We start from the raw sequence: 19,329 nt of genomic DNA, 5'->3' as shown, positions 1-19,329 counted from the left end.
ATGGAGGAAACAATCGCTCAACTACGACGTCAGCTCGACGAAGAGAGACAGGCGCGTGAAGCAGAGGCCAAAGCGCGAGAGGAGGCAGAGCATCGCGAGGAGGAGGCAAAGCAAGCGCGTGAAGCAGAGACCAAAGCGCGAGTGGAAGCCGAACAGCGACTGCAGCCCAATACATTATTCAGCCTTCTCGATCGCTGCCATCGTTCTTTGTCTCAAGCGATACGCGTTGAGTCTAATGCGGCCCTCACGACCCAGGGCGATGCGACCGACCCAGTCAATCGGCTTTACCCAAAACGCATTGTCCCCTGGCTTGACTTCCCACAATTCCAAGAGCAAATCTGGCAAAAGTTTGATCGCATGGCCGCCTTTACCTCGCACCCCCTTTTCCTATCTGATACTCAAATAGATGTTTTCGTTCAGAGAATCCAGAACTGGCCGATTTATTCGGAAGCGTCCCTTCGAAATTTTGAGCGAGACACAGTGGATTATTTTGTCGAAATGGTTATTGAGGCGTTGCGAGATAATGGACATCTTCGTCACGAGTTCGGAATCCGGGGGCGAGTTGCTTTCTACGACCGTGTGAGCCCGTCGAAATCTTCACAGGAGAACAGCATAGAGCAAATGAATCTCCAGGACATGCGGACACCCCAACACCCAGTGAACACTAGGTATGGAAGTGGCAGAGGAAGAAGGAGACAGAAGAGGACTAGCACTGCACGAAGACGCAATCGCCGCGCCGACCAGTTCTGTGTGCACCTTATAACTAATGACCAATATATACCAGCGTATGCAGTGGAGTTCAAAGCACCGCACAAGTTGACAATCCCTGAATTGGTAGCGGGTCTACACCAGATGGACCTAGCTCGCGACGTCATTAATAAGGATGGTGACACATTTGAATTTTATACCACCCGACTCGTTGCTGCCGTGGTCACTCAGATATTCTCATATATGATCGTCAGTGGAATTCGATACGGCTACATCTGCACAGGGGAGGCTTTTGTTTTCCTCCATATCCCAAAGGATGATCCCACAATTGTTCAATATTTCTTGTCTATCCCGAATCAGGACGTGCAGGCAGATGATAAATGGTGTCTCCACAGGACTGCTATTGGACAGGTGCTTGCGTTCACCCTTCAAGCACTAGTTGCTGAAGGTCCGTCTCAAGAGTGGCACGATACGGCACACAATAATCTGTCGACCTGGGAGGTCGAATATCTAGATGTGTTGAGAGAAATTCCTGAAACTCTCCGTAAAGACCCACCGGCCTCAAACTATCGGCCCTCGCGCTGGAAACAAGATTTGAAAATACACAACACACGCTCTCGCGCCCATTGTCAACCTAGCACATCTACACCGAAGCCCTCGTTGACGGAAGGCAGCAGTAGTGAGGAGGGATCCTCCTCACCATCTATCGCAGCAGTATCAAGCAGCCGATCGAGCCGCAGCCAGGGCAATATACATCAATCAACTAGGGGAAGCAAAAGGAAACAAGCTGGCCGGGACAACAAACAGACTTCTCGAAAAGACAGGCAATCTACACGACCATACTGCACTATTTCCTGTATCCGCGGGATAGTCAACCGAGATCCTCTGGATATGAAATGCCCTAACTGGAAATTCCACGGTCACCAAGGTCACTCTATAGGGCCACAGGAGTTCACACGCCAGCTTCATCATCAAATTACCCAAGATCGAAATCTTGGGTTCGAGCAGCTGCATATCTGTGGTCGGACAGGATACCTCATAAAAGCCACTCTCCTATCACACGGATATACCGTGATTATTAAAGCAACAACGGTGGAAAAGCAGCATCGCCTTCAAGTTGAAGTGGAAAATTACCAGCGCCTCAGGAGCTTACAGGGTCGGCAAATCCCCGTCTATCTTGGAGAGTTTAAGCCTCGCATTGCATATTGGTACCACGGCAAGTTAATGGCCCAGATGATGATCCTTAGCTACTCTGGAATGCGGCTTCAGCATACTGTTAATGATCGGAATTCCATCTTCCTTCGCCAGGAGCGCGAGAAAGCTCTGGCTGTGCTCCGATCGCACGGAGTTGTCCACAATGATAGTGAGTGGCGCAATATGTTGTGGGATGACCTCAGTCGCCAGTTAGTGGTCATTGATTTAGAGGACGTGAAATGGTTGAAAGGCCGCCAGTTCCTAAAACCAATATCCGGCGTGCGCAATACATCGGTGCTAGGAGAGCAGGCAAATACTCTTGTCTAGCTTAAGAGTTGCCTGCACATAAGAGAAGTTTTGACCTACACACCACCATGTTAGTCGACTTCATTGATATCTGTACTATCGGATCACGGGATGAGAAGAAGTATGTTTACAGTTTTCGCTAAGTTATCACATTATGCATGATATTTATGCGTTCCTGCAACTCGCACTCCGTACACCGAACTGGTTTGTTGGTATGATGAGCACCCTACCTTCTTGAGATGATATTAACCTTGTGTCGACGTCCGGTCATAGGGAATATCGGGCTGCGTTGGGCTGCAGACAGGAGGTGAAGATCGTATTGTCTTCATAATATTCAAGATCCCGATCATCCAGAAAGCGTACCACATCAAATTGTTTCGCGATCTTGAATATGCGCTTGAGCTCTTGTCCAATACATACGGGCTCTGTGGTCAACAATACGCTCGTCCGCGGAGATCTAGCTTCCCCTAGCACGAGCATTTGGCTGGACAGATCACTAGGTATTTGCCTTACTAGCTAATAAAAGTTGCAGGTTGAAAAATGTGCTCAGATCAAGAAGTGGAAGTATCTCGCTCCAGAGCGCGGATGCTAGGTTGGCCATACTAGTCAGCTTGAAGGAATAGTCCACGCTGAATTTCATCTTTCTCGTCTCCATGGACCTGCTCCTGAAGTTGCTCCGCCTCTTCCCAGCGGCCGCATAGTGAGTTTGCATCTGCCAACATCGCAGTACTCGCAAAGTCTTCTACTCGGCGTCTAGTAAGTTCACTCTGTTTTTGATCTCGATGCCATGTTCCATCTACGATATTCCTTTTGAATGTAATACCATGCACCCCAATAAAGTAGTGTGACCCATTTTAGAAGATAATCTTCTGATTCTGGCCTTTGAAACATCGCTGACAAAACATAAGGAAAGAGCAAGCGGCACTTCCCCCATTCTTCATACCGACCTGTGGGAAACTCTTCGAACAGACAATTTCTTGATGAGAGAGATGCAAAAATGTCAACATTTCTACCTACCACCTTCAATCACATAAAGCTATGGTGAGGGAGACGGGAACTTTCAAGGTCTCTGTTTCTAAGATGACTGAAGGTATGAAATGTAGGAGAGCTGGTGCCGGGGTTGCCTTAGTGGTTTTTGATGTGGGGTTTTCTAGCCCAGTAGTGTTTCCGCCCCACTTAGCCCCGGGCCTCCGATCGATTGGCCTTGGTGTGCTCCTCTTCCAAGCGCAGGATCGGTCAGCTGCTGGCTGTCACTGAGGGGCAAGGGCATTGGAAACACTGGTGAATGCGACCTCTGAGCTGATCCTGGCACGATCAACATATAGAGGTCGCTGGGAAATCGATTGGCCAGTAGAAGGAAAAGAAGATAATGTGATTACCGTAAAGGTAGACCTCGCAGATGCGGGGCTTTTCAACGTAACATCGATAAAGCAACACATTACATTCTGAGTAAGTCGGACCACATCGGCATCCTGGTCATAAGCTGTTGGTGGGCGTAGCTGTTTGCTGACCAATAACGCCGGGTTTGTAGCCGCCGTTGGAATGTAAAGTTTTCGGGTGGACCCATTAATTTTGCTTCCCTGGGCTAAGTTCCGGAACGCTGCCGCTCGGAAGGACTTCCCCGACACTAGTTCGCCCGCTTGGACCGTGACATAAACGAGCCTGTTGTCTTCTGGAGATCCTTTGTGAGATCATGCGTAATTTACAGTGTATCTAAACAGGTTTGAAATGGAGATGTAAAGTATGAAAAAGCAAAAAATGCAGACACATTCTGAGAGCGAGACCTGCTCGTCTAAGTACTCGATACGTAAATAGCAAGACAACATGAACCCCTATACCTCAAGTGCGCTAACGCCCCCTACCTTTATCCATCTTAAGCCGTTGCAATTGTTCTTTCAGAATGCGGATCGTTTCGTCTTTCGAATCGCCTTTCCTTCGACCTCGCGGGGATCTTCTTGACCTAACACTGATCCTCTTCACGTGGTCTGATCCCGATTCGTTGCCCTGTGTATCCACGTCGTCCTCAGAACGAGATCGAGCTCTTCCACGGTAGCGGGCCAAAGCAGGCATTTGCTTTCGTCTCCGATTGGAATAGCGCAGTGGGCCATCACCGTCAGTCTCAGTATCGGTTTCAATTCTAGTCCGATGTTTCACATTGCCATAATGTTTAGGCGATTTATTATCGTCAGGGTCAATTTCACCATCAGATTGGTCCCAGCCATGCCTACGACGATAGGCAGTTTCAAGCACTTTTGCTTTCTGGTAGATTACTTGGTCGCCTTGAAGAGAGGAGCCGTTCGTGATACGTCTGATGAATTGCCTGCCCTCCAAGGTGAAGATGCCATCTTTCCACTTGACCAAGGCTCGTGTTTACGGATACACGGAATGAGGAACCGGTTGGATGAATGACAAGGGGTCGATGCCTACTTCGTCATCGTCTTCAACCTTCCAACCAATGCGCGAATATCTTCGACATGCTGTCGACTAAACCGCCACTCCTCGCATAGGATTCCATTCTTCATGATTTCGACCTTTTGACTACCACGAGTCTTCGTCGTAAGGACCTTTTCAACGCGCTTCTAGTCATACATCTCGTGAGATCCAGCTGTGATTCGGTAAACTGGGGCAGAGCGATCTCCGTAGCGGACAAATGTTTGCGAGCCAGTGCCTTTAGGCCACCAGTAGAGAACCTTCCCCCCATTGTGCCGACATTGCTCCTTGATTGCCCTGGACTCCAATGAATCTAGGCTTGTCGGTCTTTTTTCGATTGAGATCTCAGGATCATCATCCGACCCCGCCCGAAAACTCATCAGTAGACTGCTGCTCTCGTCTCGCATCATCTCCAGTTTGGGGTTCGTCCTCCGATGTTTCGCTTTCCTCGTCCGAAGGTTCACGGATTATCGGATCAGGTCCGCATAGCCTTTCGCAACAGGAGTGGTGAAAGTTCCACCGCCTGGGTAGGTGGTGTCGTCGATTGACCTGCCTAAACCAGCCAGATTCTATCCAGATGAATCTACACTATCTATAGCTAATCGCTTCAGGTGTGCTCCATGTCCAGTTTCAAGACACCAAACAAACAAACTCAGTGACATTCAACCATCCGACCTAAAATCACGCCTCCGCACACCAACAACGCAACCATATGTAGCCTAGCTGTTTCTATCATGGGTGATTTGAGCAACAGGCTTGGAATTAGTCTAGAGTTACCTCCGATTCCGACACCAGATAGAGAGCATGAATGCGCCTGTTGGACGAGCGCTTTGTTTTATAAGCCGAACCCGCCCACAGAGAGCATTCGATATTACAACCCCAAGGCTCGACAAAGCCTTCCGTAGAGTCCTAAAAGTGGTCAACGCTCGCGCGATAAGTGGGGGAAGTTGGATCCTGGAGATAGCTTCTGTCTGGAGTACCTTGGCCTCCTGGCCGATCTAGTATGGCATTCGAATCGTTTGCCCCACCCGTCCTATTTTGGTTTAGAGTCATAGGCTAGTAAAAATTTGGGAGTTTTGTTTTTATTGCATGAGTTAGGTTGTTGAGATAGTAGGGCCGTTGATAACAGAATTCACTTAAATCACAGAAAGAAATATCACTACAAATAGTAATAACTGCAGTCTCGTTACTCAATACATCGGTAGTCATCCACACATATGCCTCCAAAAGGGCAATCATAGACAATTCAGAAAACTAGGCATTTTCGTGGTGGGTAGTCACTGCGCCTTGACCAAGTTTCTCGTTCTGGCGGATATCCTCTTGTGCACGGTCATGCTCCTCGGCAAACTTCCTTCCGTAGAGACCAATCCTATACCAGGGAAGATCAAACATTTTGTCGATAGTCTCGAGACTGCGACCCGCGGCCTCAGGCACAAAGAGCCAAACCCATACACCACCAAGGACGGAAACGACGCCAAAGAAGTAAAAGGTCCCCGCAGGACCGAGGCCCTTATCAACAAGCAGCATCTCAGGCAAGGCGCGGTTGACGGCGTACTGGCAGACGAAATGCATGGCCATGGTGATAGACGAACAGATACCACGAATGCGAAGAGGAAACAACTCAGATGACAACAGGTACTGGCCACTGTTCCATCCGAGAGCCCAGCCTGCACCAGAAATGTAGATAAACGCAATGGCGGCAGTCGAAGCTTGATTCTGAGATTTGTTGGGCGAAAAGTCAGGGTTGTTGGCGATAGGCACGATGTTGAGGAAAATGGCGATATAGAACATGGCAATGGTTTGTAAAACAATGCCAATGATAAGAGAACGTTTCCGACCGGCCATATCGACAAGGAATAGAGCACAGATTAAAGAAGCAACAAATTTCACGACTCCAAAGACCACAGTGGAGAAAAGAGACTGCTCCTGACCGGTGATGCCGACAAGTGTGAACAAATCAGGGGCGTAAACTGTAATGGCGGAGCCACCAGACCAGCACGCCATGTTTTGAGCGAGATTGGTGAGGAACAGACGGTACGAGTTCCTCTTGATTCCAAGAATCTCCTTGAAGAGGCCCTTCCATCCCATGCCGAGGGTAGCCTCCATCTCTTCCTGGAAAGCAACATCCATTTCGGTCATCTCATCAAGGACGTATGGGTGGTCGGCTGGTAGGCCACGAAGGCTACACAGAATCCCGAGTGCCTTCTCACGATGTCCCTGCTTGACGTAGAAACGGGGAGACTCCAGCACGAAAAGTGAGAGTATAAGAGTGATACCAGCAAACATTAGATGGATCGAGGTGGGAACAGCCTATTTGGAAAGTGTTAGTTAACCCATCGGGGCTATGGCTACAGAGACCAAGACCTACCCAGCGGTTGAAGGTATCCCCCATATGAAGCTCAGTACCCCAGTTGGCAAAATAGGCAAGCATGATACCTCTAATCTCAGCATTAGCATCGCATCGTGTGACACAGAGAGTACAATGATGGACTCACAGGTACACAGCACCAGTAAACATACACGTGCAAAGACCACGGATAGGAGCGGGGGATATTTCTGAAAGGTAGATGGGACCAACAACACAGGTTTGCCCAATACCAATACCAGCAATGAAACGACCGGCATATACGGCAGCCATATTGCCATTGTTCCCTATGAAGATGGCGATACCGAGAATCCAGAGGATACAAAGCTGACGAGTAGCCCAAACACGGCCAATACGATCGCAAACGATAAAAGCACTGCAATTGAAGCATAATCAGCATACGAGTCGTGACGGGGATTGAAAGATGAGGGCAATGTGTTTTCAAAGTGAATACTTACAGCAGGGCACCCGCGACACTACCGAGTTGAACCATCGAGGAAACAGTACCCTTGACACTGGCCAGCTCATCCTCGTTGAGATCATCAATTCCGAGAGACTGCTTGAATGAATGAGAATTGAAGACACCTGTGATGAGGCCCTCATCGACTCCACGGGCAGCACCCATGATACCAAACGTGAACACTGCAAACCATAGCCTCCAGTTTAGTGTTTCTTTAGGCAGACTTCCTGTGTTAAACTGGAAGACATTGATAGCAGCACCACCCGCCATGATGGGCGATGTTCTTCGTTTAGTATGGCCGTGGATCTAAACCAGGGGTCCTCAAAGTTGGAGGCGAACTAGGAAGAAAATATGAAGAAGATGTTCTAGCCGAAGAAAAAGGTGTGTAACAACAGGGGCACCGATCATTAAATATTAATCCCACGCGGCGGGGCTCAGATACCGACAGGTACCGGCCTCATGAATGGACCACTACTATTAGCGGGGGTGGCTCGGCAAAGAGCTACTTTAGTCTCGAGTATTGCATCAAACTACTTCGCACGATGTTGAGTTACAAATTGTCCGGTTATCGGGCAATGATATCATGGTCGCTAAGCTTAGAGTTCTGCGCGTACCCTACCTGGTATGAATTAGTTGTTCTTTTAAGTTCATTCGATTATTCCGATGCAGAGTTAATGAATATTACGACTACAAAGCACGCCCTTCTCAATTATATTAGTCAACTCCCTGATGAGAAAACTAGAGAGGTGAGCACTACCGGAGAAATCCCGAGCGACGTTCCCAGGAAATCAAGATGTATACCGAGAGAAGCCATGCTGCTTGGCATAAGTCCTTTCCGCGGCACCATTTGTAGGACACGAGGAAGCTTGCAAAGCGTGTCCATGCCAAGCCCCCAAGTGCGTTACATATTCTCTTCCAGGTTGGCAAGAGGGCCCTTTCTTCTTTTGGATAACTTACCGTTTCCACTAGGTTAGCAATGAGGCTGAGCTTTGGCCTTTGCCCTGCCAAAAGGAGTATCTTATTAGCATATCACTTTTATCTCCACAGCTTGTATGCACCCTGCACATGTCTTTATTGCACTAGGTGCTTAAAGGTATGTCTACAAACCTGTTTTCGGCAATTGAAGAGGTGGAGTTGGAGGGAGAAGCCCGTATACTGACTACTAGTAACCAAGTTTTACAAAGAGCTGAGACGAAGCGAGAATGAAGTGTAACTATGAACTGCAATAGGACTGCGGGCCTGACCCTACCAACAAAAATACGCTTAGTCTGATAGGACGGGGGCGGGGGATAACCCTCTTCAAAAGATTCGAGACACCCGCGACATCAGAAGTCAAAAATGTGGGCTGGGAATTAAGGTCCCATTGCCGCCGTCCACTAGGCAGGGCCTGGGCTTCCGGCGTTTTGGCTCCAACCATCTACGGTTCGCGTGGTGGCGTCCCTCCACGGAGAAACACCGAATTCTACCCCAGCTTGTCCCCGCCACCCGCCAAGGACTACTTCCCCAACTTCGTCTTGGCGAGCGAGGGCGAAGGCACGTGGTCGCGGGATGTCCCCAGTTTTCAGCCTTCTCCTGTCGGGCGTCGGCTTTGATTGGTAAGTCGCACAAACTTTCACGGCAGTCCGAGCCAATCTGGTGGCGTTGGTTTGGATTAGTTCCCATCACCATCGGGGCCTGGCCGAAAGCTTCTTGGCCGCATCCTTCTATCGACTTAAATCCCCTTGATCTCAATTGACGGAGGGGATTGTCGGACTAACTCGGGATGTGGTCAAATGCCTCACACGATAAAAAATAATACGTGTCTGAATTAAATTTTTGCTCTGCGCCACAACGATAAATGGACGGTGAATCAGGCGCCGAATATCGCTACTTTTTGAGGCCAGGCCATTTATCGCCGTCCCATCTTCATGTAAATCAGAGAGCGGACACTGCTCTGCTCGAATTTCCCCGTTTGTGTTCAAACACCAAGCTAGGTGGCCGTACTGTCACTACTAGATCCCATTTTCGCCTACCATCTGAATATGCATGTCAAACCAACCATTCTCCAGCTTGTGCATCTTTGCGCGATTCAAAATCCATTCCATCTTGCCATAAGTATCAGTACGGAAATCGAAGTCCATACTCATACTGGGTATTGATAAGAGAGAACACCATCTAGCTCGCTCTTCTGATACTTCAAATGGATTGGGGGTAGGTCAGGTGATGCCTTCGCGGAGATTGAGATCGAGAACCGAGAAATAGCGAGGGAACGGGCGGAGACTGCGCGGTCCACGTCTGATGTGATTGAGTATTCGGATGCCTCGGGGTTTTGAAAACGTTTTGAAAACCATCTAGGCGCGGCCGTGGTCGCACTGGATAAAAATCTGGAAGTCGTGGAATCCGAACAAATGCAAGTCGGGCCGATGGACCGTTGGTTAGTTCACGCGACAGAGCTAATAGGCATCTTCTACGCCATCGCGAAGAGAGTGTAGCACTGCAGACTAGGCCTCTCCAAAACCGACCCTCCGCCCGAACCCCACGAAAATCGAAAACCCGTGGGTTGGGTCGGGTCTTAGTCAGCAAATCCGTGGGCGGGTTGCCATGTGGGCATCCCAACCCGAGACCCAAATGGGTACCCGGTATAGCCCAAAGCCGCCCGTCGAACCGGATGCTATGTAACATTGTAATCGACAACCCGCTTGCGGCAACCGCAGAGCCTCGCGTTTCCCACAGACTGAACGGCAACCGATATACACAGGGCGACTGCTACATATGCCTACTAATAAATGCTTTTCCTTGGCCAGTCGGTTGGAAACCTTCTCCATTGGCGTCTCGTTTCTACGACATGACTATCTTCTCGAAAGGGCGAATCTCAGGCGCGGTGTTCGAACTGCAAAATAGGTACCTAACCTCACCGCTCTATCTTGGTCAGCATACCAACGGAGCGATACAGATACCATACAACTCGGCCACTAGCTTCAGGGAGCTACGGGGTTTTATGGTTGGTAGCCTTCGCCGAGAATCGTATTCTCCACGGGTCGGCGCAGCTTGCTAAAACGGGACAGTTCGGCATTCGACGAGATAAACCGCGAGTATGTTGAGATTAAGAAGATACGCAAGAGCCTTAGTTTCAAGGAATCTACAGAATGCATTTACCGGGAGATAAGGCTTCTAAAAGATATCCAGCACGACAATGTAAGCATGCAACACCATGCTAGAACAATCAAGATGCTAATATCCATACAGGTAGTTAATATGACGGATACCTTTATTTCTCCCTCGCAGCATGTGTACGTGTAGTAGTGCTAGTGTCATGACTTCGGTTTCTGATGGCTGCGGCAGATACATAGTGACAAGTCTCATGCGCACAGACTTGCAACGGTTACTTAAACAAGGGCCTTTAGAAAATGGGTAAACTCAGTTCTTTCTCTACCAGGTCATGGTACGCACATGCCTTGAAGTGGCCTACTTTTACCGACTATCTACAGCGCGGACTCAAGTACATCCATTCAGCAGGCATTGCTCACCGCGACTTGAAGCCGAGTGTGATCTTTCTACCCTTATCCTGTATCTTATTTCTTTTGTTACCTGCTATTTCATGCCTAGACAGTTCCGATCCTTCCCGATCGGCGCTGCTACCTGTATAAAGACCTGGGTGCTCCCGACCCTGGTCCTGTTCTGCCATGCCCTGACCGCCCCTGTATATACAGTGGCACCGCAAAAGTACTTTTGTCAATCAGAGGATGTTTGTACGGGCTATGCTAGGTATGGCCAATAGGAAGAATTATGTTGGTTGATGAAATGAGCGACCACCTTGCTGACCTGTTGAAATGGTCTCGGAGCTAGTGTACTGCGTGTTACGACACAGTTCTTCTAGTATGACGCAATTTACCATACAAAACAATGGGCAATGTGGGCGAATGCTGAAAAGCCATATCCAAGAGTGGGGTTATCCCCGTATAGTTCTCCTTTCTGGATTAACAGCCTTATCCAGTCTGATCATGTTTCCTTTTCTTAGGTGACTCTTTCCTTGGGTGCCAGCAATGAGTATCCATAAGGTGATAGATATGCTTAGCAGCTCCTTGCCATCGAAATCAAGTAAACAGGACGGATGGGTATATTTAAAACTGTTCAGTTCTGTTAAGTGGCCTTGAGTATGCGAATGCTGTGCTGGTGGGCTTATGATAAATTGGAACATTCTTCTCGAAGAAGAAAGATTCTTGTTTCCCAGGCAAAAGGGACAAAAGCCTGCGTTGATGGCAGCGTTGCGAAAGGTCAAAGGATCACAGCGAAGTAGTGTTATCGGCTTTTCAAGATGTTGAGAGCAGTGAGTCTCCCACTCGCCCGCATCTGTGAACCGGATATCACATTCAAAGCACATTTCTGTGAACTGCAGCTTATTGTGGCGGCTATAATAAGCTTTGTGGCATCTATAGAGGTAAAGCTATTATCAGTGTGGTATATAATGTAGTGGGGAGACCCCTCCCCCTACTACATGGGTGCCATCCAGACTATGTGACATAGCCGGCAGTATACAGTGGCCGGATAGCTAGTTCTAGAATACACCTTCTTACACCTCCCCGACCTGACCCCTACATTTGGGCTTCTCGCTGTTTCCTGATTGCTACGCGTGTGTTTTGTGGTGGTTTTTCTGCTGAATCGACCCGCACGTCTCAGCGCGTGCTGCCATCGAGCGTTCCCCTCTTCAATAACTAAACAATTAGCTTAATATTGATATTCTCTTCTGTAGAGTCTTATTTATTAGGACTCTACAAATATATTTACCGTTCAAGCCAGAGCTCGCTGATAGCCATTTTCTGTCCGCGGTAAGACATAGCGACGTATTTCCTTATTGTCGATGTCGTCTAAATCGATTAGAGCAAAACCTCGATCGAGTGTCATTATCAGGAAATCAAATTATCAAGGAGAAAAGCGATGTGAATAAAAAGATTTTGGTAACGAGGAGCGAAAATCCCCCATTCTTTGTGTCAAAAAGTGCTCGATGGGGGTCTCGTTAATTCTTGCCCTGGTGAAAAGGCGCGAGTGTACCTTTTGGATGCCAGTTCCGGTGGTTCAGGTGAAGAGGTGAACAGACCCTGAACCCGGGCCAGATAGGGCGGCGAGCCGTCTTAGACAGAATCGTGGGCGCTAGGTGACCACCGACATACAAACGCTATTGTATGTTTTATGTTTTTGTTTTTTAAACACTCTATTTTCGACTCATGTCTTTCCATCGGAACTTTTCCACCAATTTTTTGAATCTGAATTGTATTCTACGTATTCTACATTGAGTTGACCATTCCCGGACTCAGACTCTCCATATCGGTCTTCTTTGCGTTTGACTCCTGACAGTGAGAATGAGATATGGTGTATCTTGATGGAGATAGAAGGGTATTAAATTTTGATCTAATAGTCGCGAATACCTATGGGTGGTGAACTGTCACGTGCCATGCGCCTGAGGCCTCACAGCAACGTGTTTGTGTAACCTACTTGTCCCAAGCCCAGCCTCTCTTCACCTCGATCTGTGCCCATACACTTGCTACGCATTTTTCATCTCGTAAACAGACAAAATGGCAATTAAAAAAAAGGTGGTCACTGTCTTCGGAGCGACTGGACTTCAAGGCAACTCTGTCACTTGTTCACTCTTAAGAGACCAAGTCTCCAACTTCCAGGTCCGGGCGATCACCCGAAATCCCGAATCTGAGAAGTGCCAAGTGCTGCACAAACTCGGTGTTGAAGTTGTTAAAGGAAATGGGTGGAACAAGGATGACATGCAGAGGGCCTTCTCTGGTTCCTGGGGAGCGTTCGTGAATACCAATTCCGATGATCCGGTAAGTCGCTAATCTATTATCCTCATTCCTTGTGCTAATAGCATCACAGATCTTCAGCCAGCCCGATGGGCCTACGGAGTTTGATCTCGGAAAGATCGTTGTTGACGGTATGGTTGCCGGTGGAGTGAAGAACCTTGTTCTCAGTTCCATGAGGCCGGCTGGAGAAGCAACCGGGGGAAAGATGAAGATCAAGACAATGGACAGTGAGTGATACTACCATTGCTAGAGTACACTAGCCAAAGTTGACAAGATCATATGTCATTCAGTGAAAGCCTCTGTTGCGGAATATGCTCAAGAAACGGATCAATTTGAAACGATCGCCTTCATCCATACAGGGTGGTATTTTGAGCTGTTTCTGTCTGAAAAGATGGCCAAGCTTCACCAAGGATTTCCTTATTTCCCCGATGCCGAGGGCTACTTGAGTCTTCACTTGCCGAAGTGGGGAAATGACAGCGGTGCGCCCTTTATCGCGATCGTGGACGACTTTGGTGACCTCGTCCATGGAATTCTGCTTGACCCGAAACGCTGGAATGGCAAGACAATTCAGGCTGTGAGCGATATTCAATCTCTGCCTCAATTCGTCCAAACCTTCTCCGAAAGTATGTGGATATTTTCAGAACCACCCAGGGATCTCTCTGACTGTTTCCTTCTCGTCTAGGTACTGGAAAGAAAGCACGCTATGTCCCATTGCCATCTTGGCAAAGCCTTGGCGAAAGCATTCCTGAGATGGAAGATGGCAGGCTGCTATTTGCTTATGGTGAAGCCACTAACGGCCGTTACTTTGTTGAGGACTCTTGCACCGATGTACCTCTGGAATTGAAAAGGCTCGCTGCTACTGCTCAAGGAAAAGATGCATCAACTGTAAGTTTGGCATCATTGAGTTCGTGGTTTGCCAAGAAACTTGGCACATCTCAGGCCTGAGAAGAGGTTCACTGCGATGTACATCGATGCACTCACTATTCATCAGAATCCCGACGCGTGGTCCTGGTTAGACCTGCGCAGAACCCATGGGCCCATGGGCCGAAAAATCGATTTTCTGCCCATTCATGGGCCGGCCCATTCGGCCCATTCGACCCATTTTAGGGCGAAAACTAGTGTACATGTGACTTTCATAATTTATGTACTTTACGCGTGCTCTTGGCTGTAATGCCTTGGTAACAAGAATGATTGATTGCTCTTAGTTATATACGATATTCAGTTGAAAGAGGGCATTTTGATATTACTGTAGAAATCAACTATATCTCATAGCCATCTAATAACCTTGAACGCTTTCGAACCTTTCCCTGAAACACGCTGTGTTTTTGCTCAGGCAAATCAGGCTCCTCAGGCTCAGACTCCCCCTCAGGCTCTTCGGCAGGCTCATTAACACTCCTTCGCCTCTTCGAATCATATTGCGCAGGGCCTTCTTCATTATCACTAATCTCCAGAATGCCCTCCTGCGTACGCTCATCCATCTCTTCTTGTTGGAGTTCTATCTCAGTCTCAGTTGCGTACTCCCGAACGAAAGCAAGCTGCTCCTCTTCTAGATCAAATCGAATCCCACACATAAGAAGCATTAGATCCTGAATAGTACTCGATTGTAGTGAGCCACGGCGATAGTGGCAGATATCACGCGCGGAGTTAAAGAGATGCTCTACGCCTGCGCCAGTGGCTGGGACGGAAAGGAAATCTCGAGCGAGAGCTGCGAGTACTGGAAATCTGTGTTCATGATCTCTCCAGAATTCGCGCGGAGGCATTGATACCGTGCCTGTTTAAGGTATTTAAATTAGAAAGAGTGTTTGGTTTAAGAATAGAAGACCACTTACTACTCTCCAGATACTGAGTGAACTCAGGGACTGGGGCAGTAGGCCGACTACCACAAGCGAGTAGTAGATCAATCTCACTCGTAGGCTTCACAGTCTGTAAACCTCCAGTCTGTGAGAGAGAGCTATATACACTATCCTCGTAGTGCTTAACTCGGGCTTCGAGAGCTTGTCTGTATTGGGCAGCAAAGACTTTCTCGTCATCCCGCCAATCTGAGGTCTGGAAGAATTCAAGCTTATACTGCGGCGCCAAAATAGTCCCAGTTGAGTATATATCACTAAGACCTTCAAGGTCAGTCATCATATAATAATCCCTGAGCTTACTTTCGGCTGCTCTCAGAGCATCAAGCATTTGTCTTTTCCATCCGATCTTCTTCCGTTGTAGCTGGCGGATCCGGCTCTCAAGATGATTAAAGAGACGATTGTAAATACTGAAAACAGTATGAATCGTTATGTCTTTTGTTTTTGAGAGAGCAGTTGTGAATCTGTAGAAAGGCTGGGTGATACAGATCAGGTAATCAACCCGCCGCCACTCATTTGATGTGACCTGAAGATGAGAATGATGAAATTCGGAGCAGAACGTATCAAACACAGGTTGTAGTTTCTTAGCCCGGCGGAGCATTAAGAAGGTCGAATTCCAGCGCGTCCTGACATCCTGGATTGGGAATAATCGAGGTGTATTAGACTGGAGGTTTTGGAAGGATTCACGGCGCTGGGGGCTTGCATTGATGAAGATAGCGAGGTTTCGGATCTAAACAATTGTATAATTAGTATATGTTTGATAGGTAGAAAGAATAGTTTGAGATCAAACCTTCTTAAGTGTATTCGCCATACTATACTCTCTTGCTGTTTGGCGAGCTATTTTCGTATGCTCTTCAGTCCAGACCGTATCGACATTCTCATTCACTGGGTTGGCTTTCATTTGACCAAGGAGCTGCTTTAGGCTCAACTGAATCACATGGGCGAGGCATGGTACTCGGATAATAAGAGTATCAGAACGAAGGCCCTGAGATTGAAGAGAGTCTTGCAGAGATGAAATAAGAGTCGAATTGTTAGACGCATTATCAATTGTGACAGCTAACACTCGCTCTTTGATCCTATGCTTTTCAAGCAGGTCTAGAACAACTGTGCTTAGATAAGCCCCAGTATGAACACCAGACAGAGGCTCAAATCCTAGTAAAACCTCCCGATATTCCCAATCAGCGTCAATAAAGTAACCAGACACTGCCATAAAGGCCTGTTGGAAAGGGGAAGTCCAACAATCTAAGCTTATTGAGAGCTTTGCCTTTGGTGGAAGCTTCTGAAGTATTTCTTTCTGCTGATCTTGTGCTTTTGTTTGAATTCGACGCTGTAAGGTTCTTCGAGAGGGAAGGCTTATAGCTGTTGGCGATTTCTGAGCTAGTTGTAGAAGCTTAAGGAACTCGGGATGTTCAACAGTCGTAAAGGGAAGTCGTAAGGTAGTAATTGTAGAAACTAATTGGTGTTCCCAACGGGACTCGCTGAACGGCTCTGGTGCGATTTTTGCCTATTAAGTAGCAAAATTAGCTTTGATCTAGGAATAAATAAATGAGAGACTTGCCTGCTTCTGTAGTAGCCGCCGGATGCTTGATTGACCCTTTGTTTTACATATTGCCCGTTCTAGGTGTCTTCGTAGAGCAGTTGTTCCTTGCTTCCCTGCCGTCCCTGCTTTGGTATGAAATAGAGACTTCGGATGGTTCAAAATTGCTCCGCAGTTCTTGCACATCACCTTAGGTTGTCCAGTAATAAAATGGGCAACCTGTTCGAAGTCGGCCCATATATCTGCTCGCTGGCCCTTTCGATCCCAGAAAGTAGATTGGTGCTCAGAGTGCCCACTCTGGGTCTGGATCCACCAATCCACGAAATCCTCTTTATTCATATCTTCGCATAGAACGTAGGTTTGTGCTGGATCTGTGGAGCGTCTGAGAGAGGTGGGAACAGAGAGAGGGGGAGGAAGCTGCGTTTGGCTTGCAGAGTGCTCGGGCGCGACGCTATCCGTTAAAAGATAGGATGAATCATCAAATTCCCCACTCTCTGAAAAGGGTACTGAGTAGATATCCGATAGTTGAGACATGATAGTTTGGTAAGAAAGCTCAATAATCCCAACGTTAGAGAGAAATCATCGTTGACTATAAAGAGGAGATAGGTTGGCCTATATTTAAGCTAGAATACAGAGTCCGTAGATAGCCTGGGCTATCATGCCAGGCGCAGAAAGCCCGGGATAACGCGTCTCCAATGTTCGCGATAATTGGCTATTTAGTCACTAAGTCCCACATCTGAATATCTTTTATTAGTTAGTCCCATGGGCCGGCCCATGGGGCGGCCCATTTGCCTTCGAAATTCGTGCTACGGCATCCCCCGCAGTTTTTATCTCATCGACAACTTTTTTTTCACCCTTCCACGTTCACTATATAAAAGATTTAATCCATCCCTACATCTAATTCGTAAACAAGAAAGCATTTAAACATACATAAAGTTATATTTTATTATACGATACTTTAAAAAATCAAGCAAAAATGACCTGCGTCGAGATTTCAGAAAATTAACATCAAGAGCAGAAGGACAATTTGAATTAATTGATCGTGAACACTTCGATATATATATTCAAGTTATTACGCTGTGCGTAATCTATTCTGTAATTCGGTATAAGATTTAAGACAGCTATAAATTACGCTAGTAATTCTGGATATTTTATATATTGAAGAGGGGAACGCTCGATGGCAGCACGCGCTGAGACGTGCGGGTCGATTCAGCAGAAAAACCACCACAAAACACACGCGTAGCAATCAGGAAATAGCGAGAATCCCAAATGTAGGGGTCAGGTCAGGGGGGGGTGTAAGAAGGTGTATTCTAGAACTAGCTATCCGGCCATCGTATACTGCCGGCTATGTCACATAGCATGGATGGCACCCATGTAGTAGGGGGAGGTCTCCCCCACTACAATATTTATTATGCAGATTTGGGGGCCAAATCGTGGGCCGACTGACCCATTCGTGGGCCAGCCCAAATGGGCCGACCCACGAGGTTTTTGTCCATAGGCCGGCCCATGCCCAGGTCTAGTCCTGGTTATCCTCACGTTCTAGTTCGCTGTCTATATGAGCCCCTTTTATCTGAATTCTGATACATACGACCATAGGGTGTGGAGAACAGGGCTTCCCGTCCGCTCAGCCGTACTTAAGCCACACGCCGGCAGGTTAGTAGTATGGTGGGTGACCACATGCGAATCCCTGCTGTTGTATGTTTTTGCTCTCATAATTTTTTTTGGCTTATTGTCCTTTTGTCTGATAATTTTTGTTTTCATCTTATAGTTACTTCATTAGGCTCTAATGCGTCTGCGTCTACGGCCTCTGATTGGTCTGGCGCATTGCACGGAAACCATCACGTGATTTGATGCGACAATGGCTGTTCCATATTGGATCTACACAAAAAGGATGCAAACTGCGTTCGTATGGCGATATACTTCCTCAAAATCCCGTTCTAGGGGGTAATTCATTTATTACCAGCGGCATATCCCCCAGAGTGCATTGGGAATTGCACATATTCGTTCGCTCCCATGTTTCAGCACCTAAATCATTACTCGTTGCGCAATCTTCCCAATCGCCAGCCACGTCTGCACACAACACAGGAACCATAAAGTGGTCATCGGTCGCATGAGCATCACGATATTGAGGATGTTTCATCAACCTTATCATTGAGAGACGCAGATTTGGACACGAATCATGTCTTCTGACGCCTGTCTGAAGTCCAGGGCCAAATTTCTGGGGTGACTCCTGGCCCAGAGTATCGCGGTAAAGTACCATCGGCTGCCATACGTTCCGGTACACACTGTGTACGGCACCACCCAATTCCAATAATAAAATAGTTCTCTTCTTTAAGCGGGCGAAGCGTTGCCCCAATTTTGGCATGATAGTGCAGATCGAATCGAGCGTTCATTGACACTATAGTTGTCGGCGGGCAGCGACTGGAGTCTGGGAACATGCGGGTAAGGATTGAAATGTGTTGTGAATACATTAGGATTTGTTGTTCTCGGATACATTGAACCCATTAGCGGCGAGCATGTCAATACATCGTTTTGCGGTGGGTATATCCGCGCTGGGGATCCAGTTTGTGTACGTCGCAAGGTTCACATAGGGGCAGAAACCCTTGAATGGATCTGGATTTGTTGCAACTTCAATTCTGTCTCCAAGAAAACCCCAATGGGCTCCCAATTTAATTCCAGATTAGTGTGTCCCTATA

General features: G+C 47.6%; 4 protein-coding genes across 4 annotated transcripts; 2 read left to right on the top strand and 2 right to left on the bottom strand.

Annotated features, from left to right (window-relative positions):
* Positions 1–2,229, top strand: N7532_000210 (uncharacterized protein; the record flags this gene model as incomplete). Its single annotated transcript, XM_056612714.1, has 1 exon — positions 1–2,229. One exon carries the CDS (start codon positions 1–3, stop codon positions 2,227–2,229), a length of 2,229 nt encoding a protein of 742 aa, XP_056479938.1.
* Positions 2,230–5,892: 3,663 nt separating this feature from the next.
* Positions 5,893–7,733, bottom strand: N7532_000209 (Major facilitator superfamily domain general substrate transporter; the record flags this gene model as incomplete). The annotated part of the gene is made up of 4 exons (XM_056612713.1): positions 5,893–6,948; positions 7,007–7,076; positions 7,134–7,379; positions 7,462–7,733. The coding sequence occupies 4 exons, from the start codon at positions 7,731–7,733 to the stop codon at positions 5,893–5,895; spliced, it is 1,644 nt and encodes a 547-aa protein (XP_056479937.1).
* A 5,279-nt stretch (positions 7,734–13,012) lies between these two features.
* N7532_000208 (hscarg dehydrogenase) lies at positions 13,013–14,194 on the top strand (the record flags this gene model as incomplete). The annotated part of the gene is made up of 4 exons (XM_056612712.1): positions 13,013–13,273; positions 13,323–13,476; positions 13,609–13,872; positions 13,932–14,194. The coding sequence occupies 4 exons, from the start codon at positions 13,013–13,015 to the stop codon at positions 14,192–14,194; spliced, it is 942 nt and encodes a 313-aa protein (XP_056479936.1).
* Positions 14,195–18,557: 4,363 nt separating this feature from the next.
* On the bottom strand, positions 18,558–19,104 carry N7532_000207 (uncharacterized protein; the record flags this gene model as incomplete). Its single annotated transcript, XM_056612711.1, is given in 2 exon segments — positions 18,558–18,918; positions 18,935–19,104. The coding sequence occupies 2 exon segments, from the start codon at positions 19,102–19,104 to the stop codon at positions 18,558–18,560; spliced, it is 531 nt and encodes a 176-aa protein (XP_056479935.1).
* Positions 19,105–19,329: the final 225 nt, after the last annotated feature.

This window comes from Penicillium argentinense (assembly GCF_028826775.1).
Source record: "Penicillium argentinense strain IBT 30761 chromosome Unknown utg000001l_segment0_segment0, whole genome shotgun sequence".
NCBI lineage: Eukaryota > Fungi > Ascomycota > Eurotiomycetes > Eurotiales > Aspergillaceae > Penicillium > Penicillium argentinense.
Note: the sequence above shows the minus strand (reverse complement) of the source record. Positions and strands in the feature narration are given on the sequence as shown.